Raw genomic sequence first — 27,706 nt, 5'->3', positions numbered from 1 at the left:
CCCTTCTCTCTCTCCTCATATAGTGATACGCTCTATAAAAAAAAAAAAAAAAAAAACTACTTGATAAACTATTTTTTTTTTATTAACCTGTAAATAATAGGCTCAGAACCAATTTGATTCGGCTATCAAGGAGCAGCGTATGAAGCGTCTTCATTTCTTATTAGAAAAGTCAGGTGCCTATGCAACCATTTTGGGTCGTAAATTGGAAAGGCAGCAAGAAGAAGCTCGTGAAAGGGCTGCACAGATAGAGGCATCAGAAACTCCAGACGAACCAGAAGATCAACCAAAGCGTGGAAAATCGCGTCGGACACGTGCTGCTCCTCCTTTGGGCCAAGCGGCAAAGAAGAGAAAGATCACGGACGCTGATTATCAGTTAACTGACTATATTGGAGACGAGGTATGTGAACACATTATCTCCCCCCTATTTTTTAATTTAATTTATGCAAACTTGTTTATGACAGGATATCAAAAAATCTAAAGTAACAGATGGAGATGTGAATAAGGCCATCATGGAAGAAGAAAATAAAACAGATGAAAGCAAGATTAAACCAACCATCTCAGCACGTCAACCCGCTCTTGTCACCGGAGGTGTCCTTCGAGATTATCAACTTGCAGGTGTAGAATGGCTGATTAGTTTATGGGAGAATGGATTAAATGGAATCCTTGCTGATGAGATGGGTCTAGGAAAGACCCTTCAGACGATCAGTTTTATTGCACACTTAAAGTCTATGAAAGTAGCCGGGCCTTATCTTATCGTGGCACCTCTCTCCACATTAGCCAATTGGGTGAATGAATTCAAGCGTTTTACGCCAACGATCAATGTTCTGCTCTATCACGGAACCAAAGAAGAAAGACAGCACATGATTAATAGAAAGATGTCTAAAAAGAAAGAAACATCCTTTGAGTTCCCAGTGATCGTCACGAGCTATGAAATTGTGATGAATGATCGTAAATATTTGCAACGATACAATTGGAAATACATTGTAGTTGACGAAGGCCATCGTATTAAAAACATGAATTGTAGATTGATTAGAGAATTAAAGTCCTATGCGAGCGCCAATCGTTTATTGTTGACAGGAACACCTCTGCAGAACAACTTGGCCGAACTGTGGAGTTTGTTGAACTTTTTGTTGCCTGATATCTTTGATGATTTAGACATGTTTCAATCATGGCAAGTAGAAAGAAAGAAAAAGGCTTGATATGTATACCCATACATTTCTTTAGGTTTGATTTCTCAGACATTAATAACAAGAGTGGACAGGATCGTATTATAAAAGAAGAAGAAGAAGACAAGATTGTGACTAGTTTGCATACGATATTGAAGCCATTTTTACTGAGAAGACTAAAGACAGATGGTAAGCAAGTTGTATGTCATATACTTGATCTAACTCTTTACTGTAGTCGAACACTCATTACCAAAAAAGAAAGAGTACCTTTTATATGCACCCTTAACACAACCACAAAAGAACCTTTATGATGCTATCATTAAGCGTGATTTACGTGATTACTTGCTCAAGAGAAAGATTTCATTACCAGATAAAGAACAACAGGATCGTAGAGCAACCAAGGCAATAGACTACAAAGAAAAATCAGATAGACAATACTTTGCAGAACTAGAAAAGAAAAACAATGCACAATCATTACAAGAAGAGAGTGAAGCCAAATTGAAGCGCGCTGAATTTGAAAGTGCCGTCAAACAGGTCAACAGTTTACACCTCCAGAATTTAGTTATGCAACTACGAAAGGTGTGTAACCACCCCTTTTTATTCGACTGGCCGCTTGACCCCAAGACGAATGCTCCTGTGCTCAACAATGACCTTGCTGCTCAATCGGGTAAAGTACTACTACTGGATCGTCTTTTGACTGCCTTGTTTGAAAGAGGGCACAAGGTCTTGGTCTTTTCTCAAATGACCAAAATGCTGGATATCTTGGAGGATTGGGCCACAGACATCAAAGGTTGGAAGATCTGTAGGTTGGATGGAAGTGTGCCCCAAGAGAGCAGACGTCAGCAGATTGAAGAGTTTAGCGACCCCAAGAGTGATACGATGCTCTTTTTACTTTCCACTCGTGCTGGTGGCCTTGGTATCAACCTTACAGCAGCTGATACGGTTGTGATATTTGATAGTGATTGGGTAAGTTGTAGATATCAAGATGAGATACAGTGTCATTAATGATTATGTCAGAACCCTCAAATGGATCTTCAAGCACAAGATAGAGTTCATCGTATCGGACAGACGAAACCCGTGTTAATCTATAGATTGGTGGCAGCCAAGACAGTAGAAGCCAAGATATTGGAAAAGGCAACGGCCAAACGTCGATTAGAAAAATTAGTGATTAGTAAAGGTAAATTCAAGTCGCCTGTATCAGCCGATGGCAACAAGAAACAAGAAAGTTCTGTACGTGAATTAGCAGAGATATTAGCTTCTGAAGATGGAGAGCAAGTTCAGATTGTTGCTGAAGGAGATAAAGTCATTTCTGATGCAGACCTTGAGAAGCTCTTGGATAGAAGCCCATCTGTATTCGAAACCAAGAATACAAGTGAGACGAACCAGTTTAGAGAAATGGATTCATCCGAATTACAAGATACTAAAAATGAAATTCTTGCTACTCGTTCATAAAATTAATAGGAATAAAGAAAAAAAAAAATAGAATTATCTCTTATTTTCTTTTTCTTTATTATTATTTTCAAGCAAAAAATGTCAGAAAAGCCTAATCATTACTACAATAGTTCAAACTATAACAACAATGCATTAAGTCGACCTGTTCGACGACATTTAGTTAATGTCTATTTGACATTAGCAGCCATGTGTGCAATTGCTACGTTTGGTTCACACATAGGAGACTACTTGGGACCAAGTGGAACAAGTATAGGATCAGTTGGAGCCCTGGGAAGCATGTCGATGATACGATTCACATCCATAAACAGTAACAGTCGATGGGGACTCTTACTGGTAAGTTGTGTGTGTTTCCTGATAAACATCAATTATAATACGATATAGGCATACTCTATCTTTAGTGGCATCGCCATTTCCACCTTTATATCCTTTATCTTAAACTGGGATCCAACAGGGAACATTGTCTTTCTGTCTCTTACTTCAGCTGCCTTGGTCTTTTTAGGATTTACCCTAAGTGCCTTGACCTCCAGTCGACGCAGTACAATGTATGTTGGAGCATTGGCGAGTAGCGCGATCAGTGTTTTGCTGTGGTTATCATTAGCCAACATCTTTTTTTTCCAATCATCCAATCTGTTTTCATTTGAATTATACGCAGGCTTATTAGCCTTTGCAGGATTTGGTAAGAGAAAATAAGTATATATTTATATATTCTTGTTAACTAGATGGTTTAAAGTGATGTATGATACGCAAATGATCATTGATAGAGCCAATGCGGGCATCATGGATATTCCAGGACATGCCATTGAACTCTTTATGGACCTGTATGCGCTTTTTGTCCGATTTGCCAATATCTTTTTGAAAAAGGAAATGGAACGGGAAAATGACAAACGAAGGAGACAAAGAGGAGGCTTTAGATTACAACGAGAATAAAATTATTATTTATTGGTCGTCTTCTTGTGCATAATACAGTCTTCTTTCTTCTATTTGTTCTTCAATACTTTTTAGATTAGGTACATTTAAATACCCTTTATGGTAAGTAAGGACTTCTTCTAGTGACAAGTGTGGAATCAAATTTCTTCTAGGTGCCACCTTTAAACAGTGTTCAGCATCCATTTTTAGATCAAGTACGCTGTCATAGTGAGCACCTGAACTGAATCCGATACGTAGAGAATATTCTTTTTCTTGTCTATTTCTCTCATACAGTTCAAATGTGATTTGTGTCAAGACTATCATCAAAAAAGCAGTTATTTTTTTTTTCAACCCCTACGCACAAAAATAGGACTTACAGTCTAATTCAGGTAGAGTATTTTTGGGTACTTTTGTAGGTACACCGGATAGATATACCAGGTTAAGTAATGCATGTACATGCGATTCTATTCATATATGCGAGTGAGTTTATGGCAAGTATACTTACAAAAGTGTACCTTTAGTGAAATAGAGTCTTGTCCTCGGATTATCAGAGAATTGCATTTCATCCAAATCATTTAATATAGATTTTAACAGAGGAAAGCTAATGAGCATACCGATATTTTTCTTTTCATTATCAGAAATGCCAAATTCTTGAGGAGCAACAAAGTCAAACATGATTTTAACGTTTCTATACAGTTTCCTTAACAGGTCATTGTTGCTGTCCTCAGGATGCCCAAAGATAGTCTCCAAGAAGGTTCTGTTGTGAAGAGAGTCGTATTTTAATGAATCATATAAGGCTGGTATGGCTGAAGGATCTGGATAGCTAAAGCCAGCGTCTTCATTTGTAAACTGTCTAAACATACGTTCCCATCTTTCCTTGAACAGGTTGGGAGAGTCAAAGCAACACCAACGTCTTTGGATGTTATCGACATCCAAGGTTGACCAATTATCTCTCATGATAAATTGCATGCGTGTCATCATTTCTGATACTTCCTGAAGGATGATATAAGGCTGTGGTAATTTGGCGTCCCAGCCGACTTGAGCGAGCATCCACTCTGGAATATTGTTGCCTGGTTTCAACAGATTTTTTAATTGTTTCTTCACTGCATCCGATTGTTCCTTGGCTGCATTGCTATCATCAAGTAAATATTTACTTTCTGAGATAACCCCTTCTAGTGTTTCAGGATCCCCTAGGAACCATCGAGCAAAAACTTGAGCAGTATCTCTCACTCGTCTCTCTGAACTGCTGAATATCTTTACGTCCTCCAACACTTGTCTGTTTAAAATATTCATATCCTTTCTCAAGTTTTCTGCTAAATCTTTAGATTGATGACGACCAGCGTGAGTAAACTGTAAAAAAAAAACAAACAAACAATGTGAGCTGCGCATGTACATGTGTATATATGTGTGTAGTATGTGGTTTGTGAATATTGTTGCATATGCCACAATCATACCTCTCCTCCCCATTTCACAATCACTTGAACTTTAAGCAATTTCTTTGTTTCCCTATCAAACTTGGGTTTTAATTGAACCTTTGTGCCTGGTAAATCGTGCTTCTTCTCCAAGACTTCCTTCAATGCCAACAGCTTATTCATTTGTTGTTCATCAGGGCAGTTTTCAAGACAGACATCTAATGCCTGCATAACTGACTCTAATTGGTGCTTTTGTCTAAATACAACTTCTCTTGTTGAGCCTTGTAGTAAATCGATAAATGGTTGCTCCATGATGGACATTTTCATTTTTTCCTTTGGTGTACGATCGCCGTGTCTAAAGACAGCAACGAACCCTTTGAGTCTCCAAGAATTCTCGGGAGATATCTCGGGAGGAATATGATCTGCGAGTGAAAGGGGTCTCTCTTGTACAGAACGATAAAAGATCTCCTTTAATATTTTGGCGCACTGATCATAATAAAAGTCATTTCCTTTTACAAAGCTCCATCCATTGACATCAATGACATATGATTTCCCTTGAACGCGAAGAATATCCAATCCACAGACTGTTTGTCCAAATGCCTTTGATACCTTTCTGGCGATATCTTCTTCTTCCTGTGTTAACTTTACGCGATAACGAATTTCTTTTCCATCCGTGTTACGTCTGACATGGCCATCTACAGTAGGTGATCTTACGGGATATTTAATAAAAGACCAACATCAAAATAAACCACTTACTTTCTTGTTTCCGCATAGACAAATTGAGGACCGACTGTATAAAGTTTGATATCCTCACAATTTTCAGTTTCCATTAGTTTTTCATAAATCCAAGAGCCTTGATCGTGTGGAGTTTTTAAATCCGGATCAAATTCGCTTGATTTATTTCCAATCTAATTTTATATCCGATTATTATTATTATTTTCATTATGATAATAATAATAATGCTGATTACCTTACGGAATAACCTTCTTCCACCACCTCCTCTCTTTTCAGAATAATAAATGTTTATATTGTGATTTTCACCGTCAGCAGGTTTTTCAATAAAGGTCTTTTCTAATCGTTCACCATTGACTTCGATATAATGATCATCGATATGAATTGATTCTGTGTTGGTAGCATATCTTGCCAAGACACGGTCCATGTCCATACCCGTACATGATTTGAATGCAGAGGCCGCTTCAGGATCTACTTTTGCTCCATCATCTCTAGAGATAACTAATCTTGGTGGTGTAGGTACACCAATCGCATCCAGAACGGATAATACAACTCTTCTGTCCCATAATAATGATTGCATGACTACGTTATTGACACAGTATGGTTTTCTTAATTTTGTATAGGCGATGGCTTTATCAAGTGGGAATCCACCTGAAAAGAAGCAAATCAAGAAATCACAACCAGGCCAATTTTCGACCTCTATTTATTATTATTAGCCAGGTTTTATACATATTAAAAATATATACCTTCATCTAAAATAGTTTTATCACCAAATATGACAATTTCGAAATCCCCATGCATAAGTAATCGATTAAGTATATATCGCATAGGCTTTGATCTAGCTTTTCTATCCATAGCACATACTCCTACAATATCTATTTTTTTTTTTTTTTTTTCATACAATGGTAAATAAAGTTGTCCATGTTGTATATCGTCTTACATTTTCCCCTATTCTCTGCCATCGAACATGGCGATAATGACGTAGTAGATGAAGTCGTTGGCATAGCGATATAAAATCACAACAAAAAAAATAAAAAGAGAAGAGAAAGAAAAGAATGAAAGGAATTTGAATTGATTTTTGACACCCAAAAAAAGATTTGTTTGTGCAACGACACGTGTGAACTGGACGTCATGACACTCTCGTTTACTCCAGATCATTATTTCCATACATATTCTGTCTTCTGAATGATTGGTTAAGAGGACACACTGATATGATTGGGTGAAACAAAGATTCCCCCTCCTTGATGCCATACATCTTTAATATCTTTTGACTCACTTCAACTTTTGCTTTCACATGTCTTTATCTTTTAGCTACTTTTTTAACTTTCTTATACTCTTCCGGGCGGGGTTTTTATTACAGTACTCTGTAAAGTTTGTTAAACAGGTTCATCAGCTTTTCAAAGTGCTCAAGAGAGAGAGAGAGAGGGGGGGGGGGAAACTAAGTGTTAGATCTCAGGGGATAATTGATTTGAAAGGGTTTGGACAATATCAATACTACACTCATTAGATAATGCATAGCTACACTTACAGCATTTCAAATGATAAATAAAGAATGATTCAATGCTTACAGGTCTTTTAAGCATTGTCTTTATGTAATCATCTCGCTAACTTGAATATTTACTCAGATAGATCATAGCTCATAAGACAGAATTACCTTATTTTTAAAAAAGCAATATATTGGAACTTGTTAAAACTGGTTCCCTATTGCTTCATGAGAATAATGGTTTTATTAAAGAGAGAATGTGATATGTTTGTATTATATGAAATATAGGGTACTGCGTGCTTTTACTGAGAAAACTTGGTTATTCCTTTAATAGGCAAGCGCACTCTGAAGAAGCTTACATTCTACGGAAACAGGAGCATTGACACTAGCAAAAAAAGACTGTAGGAGACTACTATTACAGCAATAAAGTTTTATGTGGGTTTATACACGCAAAGATGTCCTATAGCTCATGTATATATCACCTATTAATGGTGCATTACAATGAGAACATTGAAAAATATACTTGTAAAGAGAATTGAGTTTATTGATATTTTATTACACTCGACCAGGTTTGATTAATGTATTTTGCCGAGCTTTCCTTTGACAAACGTTCCTTTCATAAGCTTTGGCATTACTCTACTTCCGATACGAAGAAGTGGACCGATGAAAGGAGCAGGTGCTGGATCAGGAGCAGGAGCAGGAGCAGGAGCAGAATAGCCAAGAGCAGCAAGAGAAGCACAGATGGTAAGAAGAGCAAGCTTGATTTGCATCTTTATGATCAAACGGTTGAAGAAACTGTTGTGTCCTTTTTTGCCAAAAGTATTGCCTCTCTTTTATATTAAAACAGATTCATGTAGGCGTTGCTACCATGGCTATTTACTATTGGTTATAAGCATATTTTACAATTCTTGGCTAAATGAATATACTCTGCTTCTCTGGTTTGTTGATCATGTTTTCATAAATGCATAGACTACATGGACTCTCCTCCGCATGCTGATCTGTTTGAATTGATAGTTTAATAGCAAAAGGCACATGTAACATGTTTTGGTTAGTTCAATAAACAAAAGGCTGAACGCTTACGACTGCATTAAAAATGAAAAAGTGTAAGCTATGTACGCTTTGCTGATGTAACAAACGTAATCAAATGCAGTGTATTATTTCTTATGTGAATGCAATATAACGTTGAGAGAGGCAGTCTTTACCGCTGGAATATAAAAACTGCTGCAAAATAAAGTTGTATATATAAACCTCTTCTATAGGGCAATCATGATTTTACCCTGAAAAAAACTCTTACACTGCTGCATAAAGTGAAAGGTTATGTTTGACAGTTTAGTATGCGCTAAAATGCGTGATGATTTGTTAAAGGACAAGAAAAAGAAGAAAGGGAGCGACAGAACGATTTTTTCTTTAGACTGGCTTGGCCGGCTATTTGTCCTGGATTACAAACGCTGTGAAACTGTCTTTGTATACTGGGACTGTTTGACAATAGATAATATTCTTCCTTGAAATAGACAATGTATGTAAGCAACTAGTCAGCGTGATAGTTATTCATGAAAGCTCATCATTATAGAAAGCAAAATATCCATATTTAAATCTAGTGTGTTTGCTTTTGGTGTAAAGCAAATGTTTCTGGATACAAATAAGCCCTAAATAAAGCGCACCCTGTATTTATTATTTATTAGTGGCGCATAGAAACAAAAAAAATATGTGGTATGTAAGAGAACTATTGAGTTTCTTGATGTTTATTATACTTTGGCGACATAAGCTTCCTTTACAGTTACCCAGGCTTTGATGAACCATTAAGTGGGTTGATAAGTGATCGTTTTTCTCGATGGGGTATCTCCCCAGGCATCACTTATAACGAAAGGCGTAGCAGAGCCGATAGTGAAGAGAGACGCATAAATAGTAAGAAGAGCAAGCTTGATTTGCATCTTTATGATCAAACGGTTGAAGAAACTGTTGTGTCCTTTTTTGCCAAAAGTACTGCCTCTCTTTTATATCAAAGCAGATCACGTAGGCGTTACTGCCATGGTGGTTTACTATTAACTATAAGTATATTTTACAATTCTTGATTAAATGGATGTACTCTGCTTCTCTCTATTTTGTTGACTATTTATTCATAAATGCATAAACTTCATGAACTCTCCTTCACATGCTGATCTGTTTGAATTGATGGTTTAATAGCGAAAGGCACATGTAACATGCTTTGATTATATCAATAAACAAAAAGGCTGAATAATTACGACTACATTAAAGATGAAAAAGGTTTAATCTGTAGTTAAATAAATCGTCGCTTTTAATTTAAGCACACGTAAACATTGCCGCTGTTACTATACATAATCAAATGTAGTGCATTATTTTTGTGTATACAATGATACAGTGTTGTAAGGTAATATCGGGTCAAAATCTATTTTGAATAGTTTAATGTGTGCTGAGGAGCGATAGTTTAGGGGCATGGCAGATGGAAGGTGTAATAGAATGGACTTTTCCTTTTTAGACTTGCTTGATCGGCTGTTTGTCCCGTGTTGCAGACACTGTGTAACTATCCTACCCTCACTGTTAAATGAAAAAGGTGCACACGCTCCAAAATGATTGTCCAATTAAATTATAATTCATCCCATTTTCATTAACTTGGCTCAACTTCCAGCTGTGTATGGTCCATTGCCATCCTCTTGGGCCAGGACACAGTTATGTTTCATGTTAATACGAATCGAATCTAGGTGCTCTTTCTTCTTGTTCAATGTAGGCAAATACCGTGCATAAGAAAAATTTAGTTATCAACAATATAAAACATTGGCTCGAATGTCACTTTTTTTTTTCGAGCATAAAGGTATTACCATATTTCCACTTAAATTCGACCAAAGCAGCAAATGAGTTAGATCAAATGAGCTTGGCTATTTCGTCCATTTGTGTGCCTTTGTTTTGACTAAATTAGAAAGAAGTTTTCGACTAAAAATAAAAATAAGCTTGGTCAGGTTGTAGTGAGCTTTCAACTGCGTAGTCGAATTAAAGAAGCTCTTCTTTATTTAAACAACGCTCAAAGAAGGATTCGGATGCCTAATCTAGCCTTAATAATCCTCAGGAGTTACTTCCTCCGCAGCCTTTCTTATTCTTGATATTGAGTTATCACGATCTGACATCAGAGATCTGCGAATAAGTGTCTTTACCTTGGCCCTAAACTCTTCTATTGGATTTAAGAAAGGGAAGTAAGGTGGAAGGTATATTATCCTGTATCCTCTTTTGTTGACTTCCTCTGTGATCTTTTCAGGCTTATGGATAAGTCCATTATCCATGACTAAATTGCAACTCTTCAAATTGTGTTCGTCAAGGACATCCATGATGTGTATAAGCAATGCCATGAATTATTTCTACTTTGTACTAGCTCTGGTTACCTTGAGCTCAGCATTGACAACGCCAAGGGAGTGAATTACATCTAGCATGGAAATAGACGGTCCCCTGGTGGTTGTTACCACAGCTTTTATAGGCTCACCTTTCTTTTGATCTGCCCTGGCTTCTTACAGTATGAAGATTGAACCCAGGCTCATTAATGAGGATATAGTTTTGCATAAAACTGATGTTAGAGTCTTTAATCCACGCCTCAACAGCTCTAAATCTTTGTTCAATAACGTCAGGAGAGTTTCATTTGGCAGAAATATTTGTAGTTCTCTTTAACGTGTAAGAACAGCTTTCTTTCAGGTGCTCATTCACACCAAATTTAGAAATACTATGACCTTCAAATTTATCGCTGAAGGCGTCAACCATTTAATCTAGCGTGGCTACCGGGTTGTTGTCAATGAGTTCTTCCAAAAATTTCATGTGCTCTTCCTTCAGCTTGCGAAGGCGCTGACTCTTTTTTGGCTTCTCTTTAATAGTATTATCCACTTCTAAGGTCTCTTCTTTTGCTGCTTTAACCCAAGATTTCAAGGTAGATACAGGTATGCTATACTTCTCTCCAACCTGCTGTAACTAAGAGAAGTAAACAGATACGTCTGGATAGCCCTGTCCTTTTCTTTCTCTGAGTAGTTCTGTTACTGTTGCCTATTAGTTTTCTTAGATATTTTCTCTTCCACTATGTTAAATTGTGGCTCTTGAACTTAGGTTGAGACTTTTTTTTTTGTAAATTGGGTTGAGACTTCTGTACTGAGAGGGTATTTTTTCTGGCCAATAGCGAAGATTCGTCAATTTTAGTAGAAGTGAGACTAACAGGGAAATACCTTGTTCGGACTTTTTTTGAATTTTCGTATTTGGCTGCTGCCAAAAATCAAGCCAACCAGCCCTCTTTTTCATACGTTTACTCAATCTTTTGTATGATATATGATTATTCTATGCTTTCATTTTATTATATAAGTATTAAATATAATACATATTATATAGGCTATCTTTTAGTTTTTGATTTTTATTACAAAAAAGTGATGTTAATTATTGTTGCTGTTGTTAGACTCTTTAATTGTTGATCTTTACTTATCAAGGGAGGCGCCTATCTGTATTCTTCTTTCTTCTAATCTTCGAGCTGCTTTTTCACATGATGATCTTTCTTCTTCTGCTTTCTTCTCAATTGCCTTATACAGCTCTTTTCTCTTGCTGAAAAAGCATGACTCTTTTCTGTTCTTTCGCCAGGCTGTCCCAAACTGTGCTTCTAAAGATTGTATCGAAGGCTTCCCAGAGAATCCTACGCTGTACTCTCTCCAGGCATCCGTAACAGTTAATATATCCCTATTGAGCTGATAGGTTGGTGCAGCGGAGTTCGAGCTAGGTGGAGTAGCAGAGGCACCTGAAGGTTGAGCTCCGGGAACAATTTACATGTTGGCAATAGCTTTGACATAAGCAAGGACTCACTCTCTGTCTAAAGCAATAGCGGTACCATTTGAATTTCTTCTAAGCTTTCGGCCGCGCTTCATGACATATTCTGCAAGGAAATAGCTAAGCTTTTGGTCAGTCACAACCTCTCCATTACCAAATTTTTGTCCAAGGCACCATTTCTATGTTTAAGCAGAATAGTTAGATTTTCAAATCTTTTATTTGTCATTACTGTCTAGAGTCATCTTCCACTCTTCTTGCTTGACTGAATATGCCTTAATAGTGTTCACAGGACGATGAGTCATATTTTGAGCAATGATAATTTGGTTACTATAGCACATATCAAACATTCTTCGCTCCACGTACCTGATAAAGATATTTTATACTCCGTTACATAGCTTTTATATATTTCCCTGCATAGCATTTTTTTACTTTTTTACTTTCTTTCTTCTTTTCATTTCTTATTGATAAATGTAAGCATTACTTACTCAGAACCCTAGTTGGACGAGCACATATGCAGGCGAAGACAGGCTGCCACTGTACTGACTACCTTATACTTGTTATAAGGGAAATTCTTTGCCAGTGCGTTGAGTACTCTATAGTTTACCCTCGCGGACTTTATGCTTCTGAATGATACTGCATTAGAACCTAATGGCGCTGGTCGTCAGAAGAGGAAGGCTTACCTTCAGTGTACCAACTGACATTTTGTTCACTTGTTTGAACCCTATACTGACTTTTTTTTTTCAAGATAGGAAGAACTTTGGAAGATGCTTGGGTGTATTAGTATTGGCTTTTATAAATAAATAATTAATGATGCTATTTTGTATTTTTATTAATGTTTTGTTTGCTTTTGAACATTTTATTCCAGATAGTCATTAGTTTATACACATTGATTGAGCATTTACCATAAAATCAACTAAGCGGCATGTCTTCTAATACCACTTAAGAATACGTATCTCCCTTAAGATCCTAAGTACGTAATATTTAATTTATGATTGTCTCCTGTTTTTCGTGTAACAAAATATCAAATAAGTGGAAGGATCGAGGGCTGATGTAGATGAAGAGTCCACATAAATAAGCCATAGCTTAGTTATTATGTCGTGAAACAAACTATAAACACCAGAAAACGTTGCCATACAAGCACTACTTGAATATTCCCATATAAAATAAAGAGTATGTAATATACATTTATGGTTGTTCTAAATAAAGAGCCTAGATCTTTTAGCTGAAACCTTAGAGGTAAACAGCCATTCAAGTATAGCTTATCAATATTACCTTCTCTGTTTATCTGTGTGCTACTAAAACAGTGGGCAAATAGCCTTTACGTACAAAGTAAAGATATTTGAAGCGTTGAACCAATGCAAATCACTATATTTTGAAAGCTATGCCCAAAAATTTTGTGCTCTTAACGACATTTTCGTCTTGCACATAACCTACAAAATACTTTATACGTTGTAGGACAGCTAAATTTTCAGGCATTGTTGATGAAAGCATGGCACGATCCTGCTACTAGTATGCCCTTTTTTCTTGTGTTTCCAAGTTAGAAACTGCTTTGTCTGATAATATCACAGCTTATTCTATAGGCTTGTAATTATTAATGTGATTGATGTGCAAGCACTGTTTAGCTATTCTTATTTGACGTAGAATACGACAGAACAGTTACAGCAACTATAATGAACTGGAAAATACGCTGAACAGACAGTCAGATCATGCAACTGGTTACCTCTTTCTGGTAGCAAAAGTTGCTTCCATGATGGAACATAGACTTGAAAATGAACTAGGATATAATTAAAAGGGGCTAAAGAATGGTATTTCAAGGTAGCCGGCGAAGTTGACAAACAAAGAACAAAAAAAATCAATTAGTGGTCTATAAATCTAATAAACAATACGTTTGTTTTCCTTCATTATGTGTTTATACATGTTCACGCTATAAGGTATTTAATTATTGTCAAAAGCAACGTTATTTTACCACATGTAAAAGGAAATAAAAGAGACGTTATATAAAAACCATAGATGATTATACTTCAAACCAAGTGTAGTATAAATAGTGTCTCGCCCTACCGCACCTTTACCTGTTCTTACAGCTTGACGTCCAAACATGTTTGATAAATAGCTGGGTTTGATTACCTTTTTTTTTTCTCTTTTTCTCTTGCAAATCAATAACAATGGGTTCATCTGATCTCAACTTGAAAAAGTCATGGCATCCTTCGACTTTTAAGAACCAGGAAAGAGTATGGAAAGAAGAGCAAAAGCGTAAAGAGGAAGAACGAAAACTAGAACAGCTTAAAAAAGAACTGGCAGAAGAAAGACAGTTGCAGGAACTGCAGCAAATGCAAGAAGAATCTGGTGCAAAGTGAGTTGTTGCTACGAAATATTTGAATTGTTATTAAACAACGTATAGACAAAAATCAAATAAATTAGATTGGATGTATGCAGGGCCTAATGCCAGCATGAACGGATCCAATGATAATTCAATGGAAGATTTTCTGTTGGGAAAGAAGAGTGTTGATGAATTATTGAGAGCAAAACAAAGACAAGAAGTGGTAAGTTAAAGAATGGGATGATGTGAAAGGTAGCTGAACAATTTCTATATAGCAAACTGCCACAGAATTACAGGAGAGTAGATTTACATTATCGAACTCTAATGCAAATACAGAACGAGATATTCAATCCAAAATAAGAGAAGATCCATTGCTCATGATTAAAAAGAGAGAACAGATGGCATTGAAGGCTATTGTAGAGAATCCATTAAAGTTGAAAGAATTGAAGAAGAAGGAAAAGAAAGACAAGAAGAAAAAGAAGGATAGTAAATCAGAAAAGCATCACCATAGCGGTAGTAGCAGTAAACATAGAGACTATGGCAGAGACGAAAGGAGACATAGAGAATACGACAGAGATGAAAGAAGACACAGACATTCTGATGGGGATAGACATAGACATGAAAGAGATGATAGTCGAGACCGTAAAGAGAGATACTCTAGTAGTAGCAGCAGAAGAAGAAGAAGTGCTTCTCCCTATCGTAGATAATTTATGTAAATAAACCATGTTTCCTTTTATTCTAGTCATGAAAGATGACCCATCAGACAGACAATGAGGGGATGATATGTACAGATTTATTTATTGTAAGAATGGATTATAAGACTTTATTAAGAATGGGTTTGTGTTTGGTTTGTTAAGAAATGGATTGGTGTCATACGATGGTACTCGGCCTGCAAGCTGTTTTGGTGATGACATGACACTACTGTTTGTACTGCTAGTAGATGGTGTAGGGAATAATACTTCTTGATGTGTATCGATTGTGAGCTAAAGTTTTTCTTTTGTTAATTTACTTTTGATATCACCACAAAAGTCTACTTACAGGATTCTTTTCTTCATAAATTCTCTTCTCCCATTTATCGCGGATATATTTTTCCATGATGCTATTGAATTACATGAGTCTTTCTTTTGGTTAGCAAGTCGAGTGATTCTTACAAGTCGTCATCCATATCTAAAGGTAAATGATGATCCTTGGAAATGATTTGACTATTGACCTTTGCATTACCTCCTTTCTCTTTCATATTCTTTTATTATTATGTCAGAAACGACGAAGACCCTTTTTCCTTTTATGTCAATATGTTTATTCTACCTGTATCTCCTGCATTGTCCACTGATCCATACTGACTGATTTGATTCTAGACACATGTGTGCCCATCTTTCGATGAAGGCTAGCGCAACGAATACATAGAAATACTCCGAGTGAATAAGATGCCCAGCGAGGACCTACATGAATAAGCTATCATCATCCTTATTTTTTTTTTTGGCTGCCTTACTTGGTGCTAAACAGTCCGCACATCGTCTATTTTCTTCCATTTGGCATAATTCATTCAATAATCTTTCATGGCGTTGTTGAGTTGCTCTTGATTGCTTTTCACGCATTTTATAAAGAATAAAGAAGAAAGTAAAAAAGAAAAAGACTGTAAAAAAGAGGAAGAAATGGTATTAGCTTGTGTGACTCAGAATTACCGAAAACAGGCTAAAGGTATCACAGACCTTTTCTCAAGCTGACGATAACCATGGAAACACTCTGTTGTAAATGAGATGCATCATATATAATAGCTGTATATGAGTGTACAAGGTATATTTGCATATGCATGGAGGGACATTCATCATCAATAAGGTCCTCATTATAGTCTATGTAACAATGGCCCAATCATTTTCACACATGAAGATTCTGAACTGACTTTTAAAGTGTAAAAACTGTAATAGGATATTCTCAAGGTCCTTTTTTCTCAACGAAGAGGATTATGTTGCCGCTCAAAGATATTGTCGTGCTAGAAATGGCTGGCCTAGCGCCAGCTCCTTTTGCAGGATTAATTCTATCAGACTTTGGCGCAAATGTCATACGGATTGATCGTCCTAGTTCTTTCAACACAGACGTGTTAACCAGGTACATAAAACGTCGCTTTTTTCAGTGTATATATTTATGTATAATTGGACGTGTACAGAGGTAAACGATCCGTAGCTTTGAACTTGAAAAACAAGAATGCCATCGACACATTACTCAAAATGTGCGACAAGGCAGATATTCTCTTGGACCCTTTTCGTCCTGGTGTCATGGAGTCACTGGGTCTTGGCCCTGAGATCGTCTTGAACCGAAACCCCCGCTTGATTTATGCAAGATTAAGCGGGTATGGTCAAACAGGATCCAAGGCAGCTGGTCATGATATCAATTATTTGGCAATGTCTGGTGCTTTAAATGTATATAAATATATATATATATAATAACTTTTTGCCAATGCAACTCATGGTTGGATGAATAGATGATAGGCAGACAAGGTGAGGCACCTTTCTTTCCTATGAATCTATTAGGTAAGAAAGCTAAATTGTATAATGAGTGAACAACTCACTCATTATTAAAAAGCTGATTTTGCTGGTGGCGGTCTTTTGTGTGTCATGGGTATTTTGGTGGCTCTCATTGAAAGGAGCAAGTCTGGTAAAGGACAGGTTGTAGATGCCAATTTGGTAAGTAAATGTGCAAAAAAAAAAAAAAACGAAAAGAAATAGACGTCAATAACTCTACAATAGACAGCAGGCACATCTTATCTAAGTACATTCCCATTCTTGATGCAAAAGTATGGCCTCGTTTGGGAAGATGAAAGAGGAACAAATACATTAGATGGAGGTGCTCACTTTTATGAAACTTACAAGACGAAAGATGATCTATATATAGCAGTGTAAACTACCCTTTACACTATAAGTCCTTTGAATTAACTGTTATAATGAATATAGAGGAGCTATCGAGCCTCATTTTTACTCTTGTCTCTTGGATAAGTTGGGCCTTGACCAAAATGAATATGGACCAAAGCAGTATAACAAGGAAGAATGGCCAATGATGAAAAAGAAATTTCAAGAAATCTTTTTACAGAAGACTCAGAGTGAGTGGAATGCTATCTTTGACGGCTCCGATGCTTGTGTAACTCCCGTCTTATCATTCCAAGACAAGACAGCTCCTGCACCTCAACCAGCACCTGTTCTTTCAAGAACGCCTGCTCATCAAGTGGATTATAGTCAAGAACCTTCATTTTTGCAACCAGGAAAGCATTCGATACATGTCTTGAAAGAGTTTGGTATTTCATCAAACGAAATTCAAGCCTTGATTGCAACCAAATCCTTACTCGATAAGAGTTCACACCTATGAGCTTGTCCTTCTTTACCCCACTACAGCGGAGATAAAAAGTTGGGTTTCATTCAGAAAATGGTTTATCAATGTGACTCATAACACACCTTTGGAAAATATAAATAAAAAGAGAGCACGATTAAAGTTTGGCATCCTTCTTTGAATTTATTTATTTTTATCATGACAGGACCAAAGAAACTCTGGGGCGGCCGATTTACTGGCGCAGTCGATCCTTTGATGGACGCTTTCAATGCATCTATTCATTTTGATAAACGCATGTATGCAGCTGATTGTATTGGTTCTATTGCATATGCAAAAGCGCTTGCCAAGAATAATATCATCTCTCAAGAAGAAGGAGACAAGTTGGTCGAAGGACTGCAAGCTGTCATGGAAGAATGGGATCAAGGAAAATTTGTGATCAAGGAGGGTGATGAAGATATTCATACTGCAAACGAACGTCGTCTAGGTGAACTCATTGGTCCCGTGGCTGGTAAGCTCCATACAGGCCGATCTCGTAATGACCAAGTGGCTACCGACATGCGTATCTGGTTACGTGAAGAAGCATCCAGCATCTTGGCTCATCTCAAAGAACTCATTCAAATTGTTGTGGCTCGTGCCGAAAAGGAAGTGGATGTCATTCTGCCCGGTTATACTCACTTGCAGCGTGCACAGCCTATTCGTTGGTCCCATCTTTTGTTGTCCTATGCTTGGCTTTGGCAATCAGATGCAGAACGTCTCGAACAGCTCATTGATCGATTTAATGTATTGCCTTTAGGCTCTGGTGCTCTTGCCGGTCATGTATTCAACATCGATCGTGGTTTCTTGGCTAAAGAACTTGGATTTAGAGATTACATCCACAACTCTCTATGTGCCGTCAGTGATCGTGACTTTGTTGCTGAATTTCTCTTTTGGGCAAGCTTGACCATGACACATATCTCTCGTATAGCTGAAGATTTAATCATTTACTCAAGCAGTGAGTTCGGCTTTGTCAAGTTGGCGGATGCTTATAGTACAGGATCAAGCTTAATGCCTCAGAAAAAGAATCCTGATAGTTTGGAACTATTGCGTGGAAAGTCTGGACGAGTATTTGGAAATGTAAGTATTATAAATACAAAGGAAAAAACAGAGACTAATGTATCCTGTAGATGTCTGGTTTCATGATGACCTATAAGGGCATTCCAAGCACTTACAACAAAGACCTTCAGGAAGATAAAGAACCCATGTTTGACGCTGCTGACACTCTATCTGGTTCTCTTCAAATTACTGCTGGTGTGTTAAGCACAATGACCATATTCCCCGAAAAGATGAAATCTAGCCTAAGTTCAGACATGCTGGCAACTGATTTGGCAGAATATCTTGTTCGTAAGGGAGTGCCTTTCCGTGAAACACATCATATATCTGGTGCTGCTGTCAAGATGGCAGAGGATCGTGGATGCTCAATCAGTGATCTAAGTGTTACCGATCTTCAAAGCCTACATGCTTCTTTTGAACAAGATGTTGAAAAGGTATGGAGTTTTGAAACAAGTATCGAGAACCGTAATACTCCTGGAGGAACAGCAAAATCTTCGGTATTAGAACAAGTTAAGCTATTGAAGTCATGGCTTTCTTCAAAACAAGTTAAATAACTCTCTCATTGTGTGTGTATATTTGTAATCTGCGCCAAATCAAAGCAGAAACTATTGTACAGTGGTTCTACCCCAAAAGTTCGCTTTTTAATGAACTAAATTTGCTTTGGTCCAAGACCAAAGTTCCTTTTTATAAACTTCCAATGTTTGCTTTTTTATTAGTTTGTTTTTTCATTTTTTCATTTTTTTTTTTTTTTTTTTCAACCTGTCCAAGTCCCAGCTTTTAATTTTCTTAGGTTATCCTTATTATAGTAATGACTTGTGTGTCACTGTATGCTATTTATTATATTTTCTTATAACTACTTTGCCTATCAAACAGCTTTAAGAGTTGTTCGTAGCTCTTCAACTAGCTCTTCCATCTTTACATCAAGTTCGTCTATGTTCTCAGTAGGAAAAGCTCAGTATTGAAACAAAGACAACGAAGTGCTAAAGCTGTAAGAGTCTACTTCCTCTTTCAAGTCTGTAGCCTCGTTTTCCTGTTCGTCCACAATATTACTTCTATCATCTTTATAGAAAAAGCTACTATTTACTTGAGTAGTGTGTAGATAATCTCTCATTTATTGATTTATCAAACAGCCAATTATTTTATACATAGAAGGCTTTGTAAGCAGCGGTTCCATCATTTTGACCAGTCAGCCAATCGTGTTTTCAATAGGCTCTACTATAAAATATAAGGAACGGAATAATTGCCCTGCCCTTTCTTCAGTCTTGCTGTGCGCATGCTAACCATAAGAAGAGCCTTTTCAACTACTTCAAGACCATTCAGACTAGCTATTGTAGGCAGTGGGCCAGCCGGTTTCTATACAGCTCATCGTCTACTTAAAGAATGTCCACAAGTTCATATTGACATGTTTGATGCCCTTCCTGTCCCTCATGGACTAGTACGATTCGGAGTAGCTCCTGATCACCCTGAAGTCAAGGCAAGTGTTTAATTTACATAGGCTTAAGTCTTGATCTCCTTATGTTTTCTTCAAATAGAATGTCATGACAACTTTTGATAAAGTAGCAGAAGATCCCCGCTTCCGCTTCTTTGGTAATGTTCCAGTAGGCTCTTCAAACAATGGATTGAGTATAAAGGACCTTAAAGATAACTTCCATGCAGTTCTCTTATCTTATGGAGCCAGTGAAGATAGAAAGATGGGAATACCAGGGGAGAACCTTTACGGAGTAGAATCGGCCCGAACGTTTGTTGGATGGTATAATGGACATCCGTCTTATAGAGACCTCAAGCTACCACTTGATGATACAGACACCGCTGTCGTAGTCGGACAAGGCAATGTAGCCCTTGATGTTGCGCGTATTCTTTTGAGTCCTATTGATGAGCTTCGAAAAACAGATATTACAGAATATGCATTAGAGGCATTATCAAAGAGTAGAATCAAGCATGTTCATGTTGTCGGAAGAAGAGGGCCTGTACAGGTAAAAAACAAATGCTTTAGTATTGTCAAAAGAGATATCAACGAACAAGAACGGATATATAGGTCTCGTTTACTTCTAAGGAGCTAAGAGAACAAATGTCTTTACCTGGTGTAGCATTTGACGCTGACATGGACTTGATTCGTCGTGAGATTGAAGCATCACAGCCAATTATTAGCAAAAATAGACCTCTTAAGCGCCTTATGTCTCTTCTTGAGAAAGGCTCGCCCAATAAAGACACAGAGAAGACATGGTCTGCCAAATTCTTACGCAGCCCAGTAGAGATTTTGGGTAATACCGATCATTCGCGAGTACAAGGAATCAAGTATGTTATCAATAGATTAGAGGGGCCACTAGAGCAGAGAAAAGCCGTGCCTACTGAAGAGTATGAAACACAAGAGTGTGGTATAGTGTTGAAGAGTATTGGGTACAAGAGTATACCGATTGAAGATGTGCCATTTGACAGCCGAAGAGGCATAATACCTAATGAATATGGTAAAATATTGGATGGAGAAAAGGAAGTTCCAGGCATGTATACAGCTGGCTGGTTAAAACGTGGACCTACAGGCGTTATCGTATCTACCATGACGGATGCCTATGAAACAGCAGATACTATAGTAAATGATCTCCAACAAAATAAAGAAATGCTTTCTGGAGGATCCAAAGACGGAGCAGATGGCCTTGACTTAACCTTCAAGGAACGTAGCATCATGCCTGTTAGCTACTCTGATTGGAAGAAGATTGAAGCTGCCGAATTTGCTATCGGTGAAAACCTGGGTAAACCTCGCGAGAAGTTTACAACAATTGAAGATATGCTCGCTGTTCTTAAATCATAGCACTTTGCTTCTTTGATATGCACACCTTTTTTCCCCCTGATTGGTATCTTTCTTATGACTAACTCAGTGACAAAGTAGAACAACTTATAGACTAAATTTTAGTAAAATGTACATGTAAATTTAATAAAGTAGAACACTGTCTACAATCCTACGATACACTAATAATGACCTGCTTGCTTATGCTCTCTAAACACAGTTATTGAGAGATATAAAGATGGATGGGTGTACGACGACAAGAGGGCGAGAGAGAGAAAGAGAAAGACGGAAAATAGAATATGAAAGATATCAATACCAGTTATTTAAATCAACAAGATATTGAATGAAAAACTTTGCAATATTTATATCACTTGGTAATGCTTATTTTTATCATGATATTATAAACAGTAATAAACCGTGTTTTGTGAACTATCATTTTAGCTAAAACAGCTAAAGACAAAGGACGGCCACTAACAGAAAAAGGCTTTTAGCAAATGTATTCTAAAAAGAAATTACATCACTTGTATGATTTATTTGTTAACCATTTATAGACGACTACAGCAATCTATCTTCTGTCTTTGTCACGTACAGAGAAGAACATGGGACCTAGTTCGGCTAACCAATAGGGATCAACAGCTGTAACGCATTGCATGTATTCTTTAGATGTCAGCACAAGTTCGTGGTAGACGACATAGTCTGGAGTAAAACCTGCACCAAACAAAGCACTTGTTGGATGAAGATGGCACTTCATACCGCTTCTGCAATTGACGTATTCGCCAATACCCTTGACTCTAGCAGCTTGGTGGAAATAGGCAGAGCAAATACATTTTCTAATAACATCCCAGTCTGTACCACAAGAGACATAAGGCATTTTGATCGTTTTCATAATATCCATGAGTTGTGAACGAACTTCGCGAGCTTTGCGCATGGCTTTGGCGTGTATAAAATGTTTGTTGCACCAATCGTCTCGATAACTATGTAGAAAGAGGGTTTAATATAAGGAAGAACATATTGTATTATTTCTTACTGATTAATCTTCCATTGGGTATATACATGAAGCAACGTTAAATGGTCACTTTCGGGGACAAAGAACTTTTCGCGAGCAGCGTCTGATTCCTCCTGTCGTTCTTTAGGTCGATAGAATACAGATGGTACAGATAACATGGATACGATGGTCTAATATAAACTATAAGTCATTCCGACATATCTTTAGCATTCACAGTGAACTTACCAATACTTCCGCTGTGCACTCATGCTCTTCTGCTGCGATCAACATCTTGGCAAGTGATGGATCTACTGGGAACTCATTCATTTTCCTACCTGCCTCTGTTAGATCACCATTATCATCAAACGCGCCTAAGATCCAAAGCTGATACATGGAGTTCAGGATGTTGTCCTGAGGAGGAGGATCCATGAAGTCAAAGTCTAAAAGATTTTTCACGCCAAGTGACTTGAGCTGTAACACGACACTTGCAAGGTTTGTTCGTTGAATTTCAGGAATATTATTCACAAACATTTCATTTCTATATGCTTCTTCAGTGTATAGACGATAGGCAACACTATTTCAAGGTTAGGATAGATATCAGACGTACATTCTGTAACTTACCCAGGCCCTGTTCTACCAGCACGACCACTACGCTGATTTGCATTTGCCTGACTGATAGGGGTTACTTGAAGGGCATCCATACCAATACGAGGATTATACACTTTGAGCTTACAGTAACCAGTATCAATCACATACATAATACCATCCACAGTAAGCGATGTTTCAGCAATATTTGTAGCTACTACCACCTTTCGTGCATTGTTTTCGGATCTTTGGAAAATCTTTGCTTGAAGATCAGCAGGCAATTGAGAATAGATTGGCAAAATGGCTAAAGGCGGTGGATTATCTAGTTGCTGTAGACGTTCTAGTATAGTATATTTAGTATTTTCAAAAGACAACTTTTTTTTTTTACCTGCCAAGACAGCACACGTTGTCTCGATATCTTCTTGACCTGTCATAAATATCAATATATCACCTGCAGGCTTTGATAAATGAATAGCCAATGCTTGCTTTACTGCACTATCTACATAATCTTCGCATGAAGTCTTACTAAACATAACATCTACAGGGAAAGTACGACCAGGAATAAAGAAACAGGGCGCATTTCCAAAAAAGTTTGAAAATCTCTCTGCATTCATAGTGGCAGACGTTACAATAAGCTTCAAATCCCTTCTGCGACTGAGAATCTTCTTTAACAGACCCATCAATACATCTGTATTCAATGCACGTTCGTGGGCTTCGTCCATGATAATGGCACTGTATTGATCCAAATCAGGAGCTGTCATTGACTCACGCAACAAGATACCGTCAGTCATGTATCGAATGAGTGTCTTTTCAGATGTCTGATCTTCAAAACGAATAGTATAACCAACAGTATCACCTAGCTCACAACCCATTTCCTCTGCAACACGCTTTGCCACAGACATGGCAGCAACACGACGAGGCTGTGTACAACTGATTTTACCATATTTTGTGTAGCCATCTTCATGAAGATATTGAGTTAACTGAGTTGTTTTTCCCGAACCAGTTTCACCCACAATGATAACGACTAAAAACACAATATGTGTTAATGCTGTGTTCTCTCATTTTTTTACTTACACATTACCTTGATTATCTCGTACAACTCTTAACAGGTCTTCTCGTACAGCAAAAACTGGCAAGTATTCACGCTGTTCTCGCATTGTTCTCGTACGAGCAAAGTCACTTACTGCTTCAGACGATTTCAAATGACTGGCAAACTTTGAGTCAGCCTTTACATCCTCGCCCTCATGACTCTTGTCGTCTTCCTTCTCTTGTGATTTCACTCCCATGACGTTTCCTAGGGTTGTGCCAGCAATATCAAATTTGGTCGCCTTGGCTCTTTCCGCTTCTGCACGCTTCTCTCTGACAAGCCTACTACCTTTACGTGCAATGATGGCCATATCGGATGTTGGATCCTTCACGTACTGTACGGCTTCCAATTGCTTTGTGAACACAGCTTTGCCGCTTAAGAATGGTGGTTTGAAATCGTGGACAAGTAAATGAACACGATGTTCATTTTCTTCATCAAAGTCTGTGTCTACTTCTATTCTCTGAGCGACACCTGAGCTGAGCATTCTACTTGCTTCCCACATGTTTGTATCATGATTATATTGTGCTTGACGTGCAGATAGCTTCTTCATTTGTTTCTGAGCCAGGTCGTTTTCTTTACCACTTGCATATTCTTCGTATTGAGAGAACGGATTGTGTGTTTCATCAATAGCCTAAACATACATGTGAGATTTCAGCAGAACATATAATATGTACACATACTCCAGTATCTTCCATTTGATACCACTCTCTATCCAGTTGAGCCTGTTCTTCTTCCCATCGTCGTCTGTCTTCTTCACTACCATGAAATTCTTCAGGATATTCCAATGCAACTTCATCATAAGCAGTTGATCGAACTGCTGGTGTAGATGATTCCCAGGTTCTTCTTGCTACAGCAGTTGCATTACCGGTTGCTTTCCTGCTATAGCCACTATCTCGTCTAAAGGGTGTCATGTTGCCTGGAGAACTTCTAGGTGTATAAGAGCCATGTCTTCTTGGTGTTTGTTCTTCCCATTGACTACGCTTGTATCCTCGTCTGGGTGTCTCAGGAGGAGGCATGTCATCATAATCTCTACGTCTATCTCTGTTGGATGAGCCATGTCTATTCCTATCTCTTCTCCTCCTATCTTCCAATCTTCTCAATTCATTATCTGATAAACCACTACTGCCATGGGATGGGGTATCCATTCTTTGTGATCGATAATGAGGTTTATGTGTCTTGATATCTGTTTCTGAATCATCTTCTCTCTGACTTTCCTCTTCTTCCCAGTTGAGTTTTACTTTCTTTTCGGCACCTTCTTGCACCATCCTGGCGTGTCGTTTTTTACGAGCAAGCTCATCTAATCCAAGCTTTGATGGTTGAGCTGGAGCTTTAAAGATTGGACGTTCTTCATCCGTTCGAGACGATTTATTTTTTGTCTTGATGAGTCCACCGGGTAAGTTGTTGCCTAACAAAAGAACTTCACTTCTACTTTGATCTTGTTGAATCGGTTTTGATTTGGCTGAGGAAGGCTTTTGTTGAGCTCGTTTGTGGTTTTTAATTTTTACATAAATGTCATTCAAGAATTCTTTACTGAATCTACCAAATGTTCCACACACTTGACTAAATCTTTCAAAGTCTCCATTATTTTCTGCAAATTGAATAACTTTTTTTGCAAGTGAATCGTTTAGATTTGGGAGATTTAATGCTCTTGAAACATCGACAGCGATATCGTGAATAAAAGTGGTATCTTCAGCCATTGAAATGAAGGGAAAGGAAGAAAGAAAAAAAAAGGTTGAAAACGTCACAAATGCATTATTTTGCTTGTTTACTGCGTGTAAAATAGAAATTACTCTTATTTAAAAGAGCGAAAAAAGAAGACGTAAGTTAAAAGGAAACCAGTTGTCTATGACCGCACGCTTAAGTTATTATATATGTGTGTGTATCTATAAAGTATAAAAATGAAAATACTTGAGAATAATTGCTTCATAACATAAGATATCAAAGTGGGGATACTGAGTAAAGAAGCTTGAATTTCTCTCTCTTTCTCAGACAAGATGATATCAAAAGGACTAGTTAGAATCTAAAAGACAATGTATCAACACTACGTTTTGAGTCTGCAAAAGAAAAGGGAATAAGACATTAAGCATATTTGACATTGATTTTTTTAAAAAGGCGACTGCCAACTTTATTATACATTCAACCAGGCCCTTTGAAGGGATTAGGTTTTTTTTCTTCTTTTCTTTTGTAAAATGTACTTGCCCATCACTATTTTTCTACTAGTTTTATTAACAGAATCTATTCTGTTTTTGGGTTTTTCATATATTACAGAACTTGTAAGAGAAGAAAGAGTGAATGATCTCTTTATTAATCCTATTAGGCTTATGACACTTTTACCAAAATAACCAAAGATGCTCAAGTGACAAAACAAAAGAAACTAAAGACAGACATTTTAAAATTGAAAACAGAGTTATCACAAACTAGTTCTCAAGTAAAATATTAAATAGTATAAATAGCAACTTTTTGATAACATACATCTTAGGATGAATTTGCCAAATGGGCTAAATTACGTAGAAAATTGGATAAAGGCATGGCTGATTTAGAGAAACTTAGTAAAGTTCTAGTTATTGATTCTATATTGTGTATATATATACTGATTCATACTTTTAGATTCTGATATTGCTTATTCAAAAGCTGCCTTTGAACTCAAATCTAAATCAGTTCTTTGGTTTCTTGTTCATGGCACTCAGTTCATTATGATATTTTGGTTTAGAAAAAGTGCTGTATTTTATCTCCCACCTGGTTGGTTTGGACCAGCACAAAGATTTCTCTCATGGCCATTTGCACCTGCAGGTAAAGAAACATAAGTCATGGTTAAATTGAGACTAAACCAATTATATCAGGTTCCGTCAGTGTTGCTGTTTGGTTTGCAGCTTGTAGAAGGATGATTAAAGCTGTTGCACTTACAATGAATGATTTTGTATTTGTACGTGCAGCTAAAGAAAAGACAACATAGGTGTGTCGAAGCAGATTTAAAAAGTAATGATTTTACTGTAAATATCAGTTTTATAAGGTTAGATATTCCTTAATAAAAAGATAATTCATTATAATGTAAAAAAGAGAAAGAATAAATAGTGACTACGCCAATGTTTGACTCAAAGATCGGAATCTGTACTTTTTTTTTTTGTTTATGTGCACACAAGGACATGAAAGAAAAAAGACATGAAACTAGGATACAGCTATAATTTGGTGAATAATTGGGATCTATACATTCTATATTTTATAAACAAAAAAAGAAAGCACACACACACACGCAAAAAGGAGAAATCTTTTGATAATAATACGTTCGGGAGGAATAGGATTAACAATAGCAAAAAAAAAAAAAAAATCTTTAAATAGCAGACACACCCCCGCATTTTTTTTTTGGCTCCCTTCTTTTCAAACAAATACACATAAAATGGCATTTCGCTTCCATTGGCCAGAGTTTGACAACGACTTTTATAATTCAGCTAAATCACAACTTGAAGCAGCATTGAATAAAGGCAATAAACCTTCTGTTATTGTTGATTACATTACAGTAAAAGAACTTCACATGGGTTCCAAGGTAAAAACATTCAAATGGTAACTTTGACTCAGTCACTGATTTTTTTTTTTT

General features: G+C 37.2%; 11 protein-coding genes across 11 annotated transcripts in view; 8 read left to right on the top strand and 3 right to left on the bottom strand.

Moving 5' to 3' along the window:
* Positions 1–100: 100 nt before the first annotated feature.
* RHIMIDRAFT_203115 (uncharacterized protein) lies at positions 101–2,618 on the top strand (the record flags this gene model as incomplete). Its single annotated transcript, XM_023606656.1, has 5 exons — positions 101–397; positions 462–1,159; positions 1,225–1,355; positions 1,402–2,132; positions 2,184–2,618. Coding segments are annotated over 5 exons (2,292 nt in total), but the record flags the coding sequence as incomplete, so codon positions are not given.
* Positions 2,619–2,696: 78 nt separating this feature from the next.
* RHIMIDRAFT_237886 (uncharacterized protein) lies at positions 2,697–3,545 on the top strand (the record flags this gene model as incomplete). Its single annotated transcript, XM_023608844.1, has 3 exons — positions 2,697–2,951; positions 3,000–3,294; positions 3,349–3,545. The coding sequence occupies 3 exons, from the start codon at positions 2,697–2,699 to the stop codon at positions 3,543–3,545; spliced, it is 747 nt and encodes a 248-aa protein (XP_023465776.1).
* A 9-nt stretch (positions 3,546–3,554) lies between these two features.
* Positions 3,555–6,672, bottom strand: RHIMIDRAFT_251867 (cortical actin cytoskeleton protein asp1; the record flags this gene model as incomplete). Its single annotated transcript, XM_023610894.1, has 8 exons — positions 3,555–3,841; positions 3,902–3,988; positions 4,040–4,874; positions 4,979–5,645; positions 5,693–5,844; positions 5,907–6,367; positions 6,415–6,543; positions 6,609–6,672. 8 exons carry the CDS (start codon positions 6,670–6,672, stop codon positions 3,555–3,557), a joined length of 2,682 nt encoding a protein of 893 aa, XP_023465775.1.
* A 4,903-nt stretch (positions 6,673–11,575) lies between these two features.
* On the bottom strand, positions 11,576–12,872 carry RHIMIDRAFT_292217 (uncharacterized protein). Its single transcript, XM_023613877.1, has 3 exons — positions 12,632–12,872; positions 12,013–12,130; positions 11,576–11,934 (listed from the first exon to the last, which is right to left on the bottom strand). Exons 1-3 carry the CDS (start codon positions 12,650–12,652, stop codon positions 11,609–11,611), a joined length of 465 nt encoding a protein of 154 aa, XP_023465774.1. The 5' UTR covers positions 12,653–12,872; the 3' UTR covers positions 11,576–11,608.
* A 1,241-nt stretch (positions 12,873–14,113) lies between these two features.
* RHIMIDRAFT_237882 (uncharacterized protein) lies at positions 14,114–14,975 on the top strand (the record flags this gene model as incomplete). The annotated part of the gene is made up of 3 exons (XM_023608843.1): positions 14,114–14,301; positions 14,350–14,491; positions 14,544–14,975. The coding sequence occupies 3 exons, from the start codon at positions 14,114–14,116 to the stop codon at positions 14,973–14,975; spliced, it is 762 nt and encodes a 253-aa protein (XP_023465773.1).
* A 90-nt stretch (positions 14,976–15,065) lies between these two features.
* RHIMIDRAFT_237881 (ArfGap-domain-containing protein) lies at positions 15,066–15,863 on the bottom strand (the record flags this gene model as incomplete). The annotated part of the gene is made up of 5 exons (XM_023608842.1): positions 15,066–15,251; positions 15,307–15,367; positions 15,420–15,508; positions 15,574–15,707; positions 15,758–15,863. 5 exons carry the CDS (start codon positions 15,861–15,863, stop codon positions 15,066–15,068), a joined length of 576 nt encoding a protein of 191 aa, XP_023465772.1.
* Positions 15,864–16,231: 368 nt separating this feature from the next.
* Positions 16,232–17,625, top strand: RHIMIDRAFT_237880 (alpha-methylacyl-CoA racemase; the record flags this gene model as incomplete). The annotated part of the gene is made up of 6 exons (XM_023608841.1): positions 16,232–16,374; positions 16,433–16,685; positions 16,748–16,796; positions 16,849–16,949; positions 17,013–17,161; positions 17,217–17,625. The coding sequence occupies 6 exons, from the start codon at positions 16,232–16,234 to the stop codon at positions 17,623–17,625; spliced, it is 1,104 nt and encodes a 367-aa protein (XP_023465771.1).
* A 159-nt stretch (positions 17,626–17,784) lies between these two features.
* Positions 17,785–19,229, top strand: RHIMIDRAFT_251863 (argininosuccinate lyase; the record flags this gene model as incomplete). Its single annotated transcript, XM_023610893.1, has 2 exons — positions 17,785–18,699; positions 18,750–19,229. The coding sequence occupies 2 exons, from the start codon at positions 17,785–17,787 to the stop codon at positions 19,227–19,229; spliced, it is 1,395 nt and encodes a 464-aa protein (XP_023465770.1).
* A 671-nt stretch (positions 19,230–19,900) lies between these two features.
* RHIMIDRAFT_283836 (ferredoxin reductase-like protein) lies at positions 19,901–21,848 on the top strand. Its single transcript, XM_023613160.1, has 3 exons — positions 19,901–20,149; positions 20,208–20,648; positions 20,711–21,848. Exons 1-3 carry the CDS (start codon positions 20,078–20,080, stop codon positions 21,479–21,481), a joined length of 1,284 nt encoding a protein of 427 aa, XP_023465769.1. The 5' UTR covers positions 19,901–20,077; the 3' UTR covers positions 21,482–21,848.
* Positions 21,849–26,232: 4,384 nt separating this feature from the next.
* Positions 26,233–27,420, top strand: RHIMIDRAFT_283832 (uncharacterized protein). Its single transcript, XM_023613159.1, has 5 exons — positions 26,233–26,387; positions 26,432–26,542; positions 26,594–26,663; positions 26,722–26,904; positions 26,955–27,420. Exons 1-5 carry the CDS (start codon positions 26,304–26,306, stop codon positions 27,065–27,067), a joined length of 561 nt encoding a protein of 186 aa, XP_023465768.1. The 5' UTR covers positions 26,233–26,303; the 3' UTR covers positions 27,068–27,420.
* A 36-nt stretch (positions 27,421–27,456) lies between these two features.
* RHIMIDRAFT_313587 (uncharacterized protein) overlaps positions 27,457–27,706 on the top strand; it is a gene marked incomplete at its 3' end in the record, with an annotated part of 1,419 nt that continues 1,169 nt past the window's right edge. Inside the window, exon 1 of the mRNA XM_023614872.1 lies at positions 27,457–27,655. Within this exon, the coding sequence (XP_023465767.1) occupies positions 27,509–27,655 (147 nt within the window). The 5' untranslated portion in view covers positions 27,457–27,508. The remainder of the gene's footprint in view (positions 27,656–27,706) is intronic.

Source organism: Rhizopus microsporus (assembly GCF_002708625.1).
Source record: "Rhizopus microsporus ATCC 52813 unplaced genomic scaffold scaffold_9, whole genome shotgun sequence".
Classification (NCBI taxonomy): Eukaryota; Fungi; Mucoromycota; class Mucoromycetes; order Mucorales; family Rhizopodaceae; genus Rhizopus; species Rhizopus microsporus.
The sequence above is the reverse complement of the archived record's forward strand: the minus strand, read 5'-3'. Positions and strand labels throughout refer to the sequence as shown.

Bases quoted from the DNA above. Each gene is read 5' to 3' on its own strand.
- RHIMIDRAFT_292217 (XM_023613877.1), bottom strand. From the start codon at position 12,652: ATGTCAGTTGGTACACTGAAG. The intron at 12,131-12,631 runs GTAAGCCTTCCT...GCTTAAACATAG, and splicing joins TGTCAGTTGGTACACTGAAG to AAATGGTGCCTTGGACAAAA. The intron at 11,935-12,012 runs GTACCGCTATTG...TTGTTCCCGGAG, and splicing joins GCTTAGAAGAAATTCAAATG to CTCAACCTTCAGGTGCCTCT.
- RHIMIDRAFT_283836 (XM_023613160.1), top strand. From the start codon at position 20,078: ATGTTTGATGCCCTTCCTGTCCCTCATGGACTAGTACGATTCGGAGTA. The intron at 20,150-20,207 runs GCAAGTGTTTAA...TTCTTCAAATAG, and splicing joins CTGATCACCCTGAAGTCAAG to AATGTCATGACAACTTTTGA. The intron at 20,649-20,710 runs GTAAAAAACAAA...ACGGATATATAG, and splicing joins GAAGAAGAGGGCCTGTACAG to GTCTCGTTTACTTCTAAGGA.
- RHIMIDRAFT_283832 (XM_023613159.1), top strand. From the start codon at position 26,304: ATGTACTTGCCCATCACTATTTTTCTACTAGTTTTATTAACAGAATCT. The intron at 26,388-26,431 runs GTAAGAGAAGAA...TAATCCTATTAG, and splicing joins TTTCATATATTACAGAACTT to GCTTATGACACTTTTACCAA. The intron at 26,543-26,593 runs GTAAAATATTAA...CATACATCTTAG, and splicing joins TATCACAAACTAGTTCTCAA to GATGAATTTGCCAAATGGGC.